The 6,104-nt window shown below is 37.0% G+C and overlaps 1 protein-coding gene across 1 annotated transcript; it reads left to right on the forward strand.

Moving 5' to 3' along the window:
* Positions 1-1,725: 1,725 nt before the first annotated feature.
* BESB_032480 (uncharacterized protein) lies at positions 1,726-2,928 on the forward strand (the record flags this gene model as incomplete). Its single annotated transcript, XM_029361840.1, has 2 exons — positions 1,726-1,788; positions 2,761-2,928. The coding sequence occupies 2 exons, from the start codon at positions 1,726-1,728 to the stop codon at positions 2,926-2,928; spliced, it is 231 nt and encodes a 76-aa protein (XP_029214671.1).
* Positions 2,929-6,104: the final 3,176 nt, after the last annotated feature.

Here is a 6,104-nt window from a genome sequence, read left to right on the forward strand (position 1 = left end):
TACAGGTATCACTTTAGCGTTCCGATATACTTCTGAAGCATCTTGTGCATTTGCTAGTGTTCAACATCTAGTTAGAGAGGTAGCAGCAGGATGGGAATTTAGGATTTGCATGCAACAACTGCTTCTTTCGTCTTCTTGTGTATCTTAATACACATGTCTCGAGGTATGTATAACTCCAGCTATAGTTATTTAACTACTGCTTGGATGTCTGGTTTAGTTTTATATCTACTTACTATAGCCACTGCTTTCCTCGGTTATGTACTACCATGGGGACAGATGAGTTTCTGGGGTGCTACAGTCATTACTAATCTCCTTTCTCCAATACCATATTTAGTACCTTGGTTACTCGGTGGATACTATGTATCTGATGTAACATTAAAACGATTCTTTGTATTGCACTTTATATTACCTTTTGTAGGTTGCATTCTAATTGTATTACACATCTTCTATTTACATTTAAATGGTTCTAGTAACCCTGCAGGTATTGATTCCGCACTTAAAGTAGCCTTCTATCCTCATATGTTAATGACCGATGCTAAATGTCTATCCTATCTAATTGGTTTAATTTTCTTACAAACGGCTTTTGGTTTGATTGAATTATCGCACCCAGATAACTCCATACCAGTGAACCGGTTTGTAACTCCGCTTCATATCGTACCTGAATGGTACTTTTTAGCATATTATGCGGTGTTAAAAGTAATCCCATCCAAAACCGGTGGTTTGTTAGTATTTATGTTATCAACATGTCAATGAAATATCAACAACGATGAAACTTATTTGGTTAACATAACAACATAGAAGGTAAAGCTGGATTACGTTCAAACTTTACACTGGATACGTTTCAATGTTAACTTACTAAATACCATGGGAGCGAAGAGAATCTAATATGTAACTCCGTTCATGGAAATCAAAAGAGCTTTCACTGATTGTATTTATGAAACGTGATTAGTTCACCTAGCCAACACGATCCGGTTGTTTGGGAATAATATCCCTATTTAAGGGATTGATATGTGCTACAATAACACAGTCGGTACGAAGTCGAAACAAGGTAGTTGATGGTGAACCAGTGGCTGAACAAACCTTTTTATTGATTATGCTGACTTTAGTCCCGAGAAACTACAGTTCTGCTTAAACTGAGGAGTCAAGTAGGTACAAACCGTACAAGGATTAATTATGTCCATCTGTGCATCTAAGTTGAGACTATCGGTTATATATTTTAGACGCTAACTTCCCGGCTAAACATCCCTTTTCTTTGAAACACACTTCCCTTCTCGCCGTTAGCATGATCTCAAAGTACCAGAAGCCATGTGATCTATATAGTATAACGGGACATTAGACCGAACCTGCGATAGATAAATATATCTTGGATGATTGTATATTAGCGGCTAAATGTCAATCAAACATGCGAATTTTAGGTTTTCCATGAAATCTATTTGGAAGAAGAGGCTTGATAGTACTACCGTAAGTACATAATATACAGTCCCAGCAGTAGCGGTTAAACTATAGAAGAGTCGAGTATTATCCATGCATACCAGGCGTAAAAAGCGTTCATCCAGTTACTAAACAGGTGCCAGGCCAACAAGAATCCGATCCGTGTATTCCGTACAGACTAACATTAAGAAGGCGACTACCAAAGTGAATGTCATGATATTCGTACAGCTTGTATACAAATGTTGGTTTTTCAAATATACGCTGGATACCACTATACTTAATGCACTTAACATGATGGTCATGAAAAGCACAAGAGAACTTGGATCCGGTAAACAAAGACCTTCAAGATCTAAACCAGTAAGTCCAACTCGTAGTATATACTCCCCAGAAAAAGCTGATAAATAATCCTGTCTCAGAGATGATAACTCCAAGTACGATGCTACTGATTAGACTAGCATCTGAGTAGTAGTTTTCTCTCGCTGTTAAGATGAGTGAGAACAAGAATCCATATATTACGCCTAGAACATAAATGTGGAATAATCTTAATGTAGTAGGATATTGAAATCCAACACTTTTAGCTGTCTTAAGCAGTCCAGTGGGGTGGTGGTGTACTGCAATCATAAAGAACTTGGTTGTCTGTATCTCATAACCGGAGTCATCTTCAGTATTCTAGGAACTATAATGTCTTTGTTTATTCGATTTGAGTTATACAGTTCTGGATCGCGGATCATTTGTACAGAGACGATAGCTACTTATAATGTGATAATAACGATACATGGCCTAGCTATGATCTTTATGTTCTTAATGCCTGCTTTGTACGGAGGATATGGTAACTTCTTTGTACGCAATATAATTGGGGTTCGGAATCCGTTTTCCAAAACAACGCGATCCCATTTCTAGTACCATTATGAACTCTTTTAAAAGTCTGATCCTAAGTACGCAGTGAGCTAACTAGATTACAAGGAACTTGAGAAACATGTGATAATAGAGTTTCATACTAAACGAAAGGACTGATAGTCTACTGGATTTGTTCAATCAAAACAGGGTTGAACTGTGGTTAGTTCATAATAGCCATCTGGAAGAACTGATTGGATACTCAGTGAACTGTGCTCCATAAATAGCATAATTCTATAGTACCAGGCATGCAATACAATCAGATAACAACTGAAGCTATGATCCATGTTACACTTACTAAAATGGATTCCTAGGTTATATAAACTACCTTTTTCTGGGAGTATATACTAAGAGTTGGACTACTGGTTTAGATCTTGAAGGTCTTTGTTTACCGGATCCAAGTTCTCTTGTGCTTTTCATGACCATCATGTTAAGTGCATTAAGTATAGTGGTATCCAGCGTATATTTGAAAAACCAACATTTGTATACAAGCTGTACGAATATCATGACATTCACTTTGGTAGTCGCCTTCTTAATGTTAGTCTGTACGGAATACACGGATCGGATTCTTGTTGGCCTGGCACCTGTTTAGTAACTGGATGAACGCTTTTTACGCCTGGTATGCATGGATAATACTCGACTCTTCTATAGTTTAACCGCTACTGCTGGGACTGTATATTATGTACTTACGGTAGTACTATCAAGCCTCTTCTTCCAAATAGATTTCATGGAAAACCTAAAATTCGCATGTTTGATTGACATTTAGCCGCTAATATACAATCATCCAAGATATATTTATCTATCGCAGGTTCGGTCTAATGTCCCGTTATACTATATAGATCACATGGCTTCTGGTACTTTGAGATCATGCTAACGGCGAGAAGGGAAGTGTTTCAAAGAAAAGGATGTTTACCGGGAAGTTAGCGTCTAAAATATATAACCGATAGTTCAACTTAGATGCACAGATGGACATAATTAATCTTGTAGGTTTGTACCTACTTGACTCCTCAGTTTAAGCAGAACTGTAGTTTCTCGGGACTAAAGTCAGCATAATCAATAAAGGTTTGTTCAGCCACTGGTTCACCATCAACTACCTTGTTTCGACTTCGTACCGACTGTGTTATTGTAGCACATATCAATCCCTTAAATAGGGATATTATTCCCAAACAACCGGATCGTGTTGGCTAGGTGAACTAATCACGTTTCATAAATACAATCAGTGAAAGCTCTTTTGATTTCCATGAACGGAGTTACATATTAGATTCTCTTCGCTCCCATGGTATTTAGTAAGTTAACATTGAAACGTATCCAGTGTAAAGTTTGAACGTAATCCAGCTTTACCTTCTATGTTGTTATGTTAACCAAATAAGTTTCATCGTTGTTGATATTTCATTGACATGTTGATAACATAAATACTAACAAACCACCGGTTTTGGATGGGATTACTTTTAACACCGCATAATATGCTAAAAAGTACCATTCAGGTACGATATGAAGCGGAGTTACAAACCGGTTCACTGGTATGGAGTTATCTGGGTGCGATAATTCAATCAAACAAAGCCGTTTGTAAGAAAATTAAACCAATTAGATAGGATAGACATTTAGCATCGGTCATTAACATATGAGGATAGAAGGCTACTTTAAGTGCGGAATCAATACCTGCAGGGTTACTAGAACCATTTAAATGTAAATAGAAGATGTGTAATACAATTAGAATGCAACCTACAAAAGGTAATATAAAGTGCAATACAAAGAATCGTTTTAATGTTACATCAGATACATAGTATCCACCGAGTAACCAAGGTACTAAATATGGTATTGGAGAAAGGAGATTAGTAATGACTGTAGCACCCAGAAACTCATCTGTCCCCATGGTAGTACATAACCGAGGAAAGCAGTGGCTATAGTAAGTAGATATAAAACTAAACCAGACATCCAAGCAGTAGTTAAATAACTATAGCTGGAGTTATACATACCTCGAGACATGTGTATTAAGATACACAAGAAGACGAAAGAAGCAGTTGTTGCATGCAACATCCTAAATTCCCATCCTGCTGCTACCTCTCTAACTAGATGTTGAACACTAGCAAATGCACAAGATGCTTCAGAAGTATATCGGAACGCTAAAGTGATACCTGTAATTATTTGGAGTACAAAGGTAATTGCAACTAAGAAACCAAAGTTATAAGATGAATTTAGATTGAGAGCACACCGATAAAAGACGAGGTGTGCCCGGAATAGACTCATGGAAATTTGGTGTGTTCTCGAAACCATGCTAGCACAATAGAACTTCGTTAAATAACTACATATTAAAATGAGCGCATGTAAACTAGTCTTAAACACACCGCTCGTCACGTAACAAATCTCAAATCGTACTGTAGATTTTATATATGTACCGTAACTATAACCATGGTGACATCCAATGTTCACGCTCAATCTTACCATACATAGTACTTTTATGATCCCAGGCTGGTTTAATAAGTCAAAGTTTAGCCGGGAAGTTAGCGTCTAAAATATATAACCGATAGTCTCAACTTAGATGCACAGATGGACATAATTAATCCTTGTACGGTTGTACCTACTTGACTCCTCAGTTTAAGCAGAACTGTAGTTTCTCGGGACTAAAGTCAGCATAAATAAAAAAGGTTTGTTCAGCCACTGGTTCACCATCAACTACCTTGTTTCGACTTCGTACCGACTGTGTTATTGTAGCACATATCAATCCCTTAAATAGGGATATTATTCCCAAACAACCGGATCGTGTTGGCTAGGTGAACTAATCACGTTCATAAATACAATCAGTGAAAGCTCTTTTGATTTCCATGAACGGAGTTACATATTAGATTCTCTTCGCTCCCATGGTATTAGTAAGTTAACATTGAAACGTATCCAGTGTAAAGTTTGAACGTAATCCAGCTTTACCTTCTATGTTGTTATGTTAACCAAATAAGTTTCATCGTTGTTGATATTTCATTGACATGTTGATAACATAAATACTAACAAACCACCGGTTTTGGATGGGATTACTTTTAACACCGCATAATATGCTAAAAAGTACCATTCAGGTACGATATGAAGCGGAGTTACAAACCGGTTCACTGGTATGAGTTATCTGGGTGCGATAATTCAATCAAACCAAAAGCCGTTTGTAAGAAAATTAAACCAATTAGATAATATGGTAGATAGGGAACAAACTGTCTCCAGACGTTCTTAACCCAGCTCACGTATTACATCTGACGGTGAACTAGCGTTCCTAACTGAATCTTGTTCAATAACAAGGGAGTAATGAGCCGACATGGAGGTGCTGATACAATCGAGGATTAGAACTCCAATATTATCTGACCTGTTATCCCGGCGTACCTTACGACCGTTATATGATTTAGAGATAGAATGTAATGTGGATTAATATCCACAATGGTTTCTACAAAGTGTAGATATAAAATAGTGAATGGTTCTGTAAAGATCTTGCATAACATACCTTTAGATTTGCTTAGCATTATAGAGCTTGTAGGCATGTAAGTAACTAAAGAACTATAGATACTTTGAGTGAAGAATACAAGGATAGCTCCAACAATAACATGGCTAAAATGTATACCAGTTAAGATGAAAAGTCCATTACCAAATGCATTATCATTAATATAAAGAGATAGTCCTAAGTATTCCGTACAGACTAACATTAAGAAGGCGACTACCAAAGTGAATGTCATGATATTCGTACAGCTTGTATACAAATGTTGGTTTTTCAAATATACGCTGGATACCACTATACTTAATGCACT

The sequence above is a fragment of the Besnoitia besnoiti genome (assembly GCF_002563875.1).
Source record: "Besnoitia besnoiti strain Bb-Ger1 chromosome Unknown contig00177, whole genome shotgun sequence".
NCBI classification, from domain to species: Eukaryota; Apicomplexa; class Conoidasida; order Eucoccidiorida; family Sarcocystidae; genus Besnoitia; species Besnoitia besnoiti.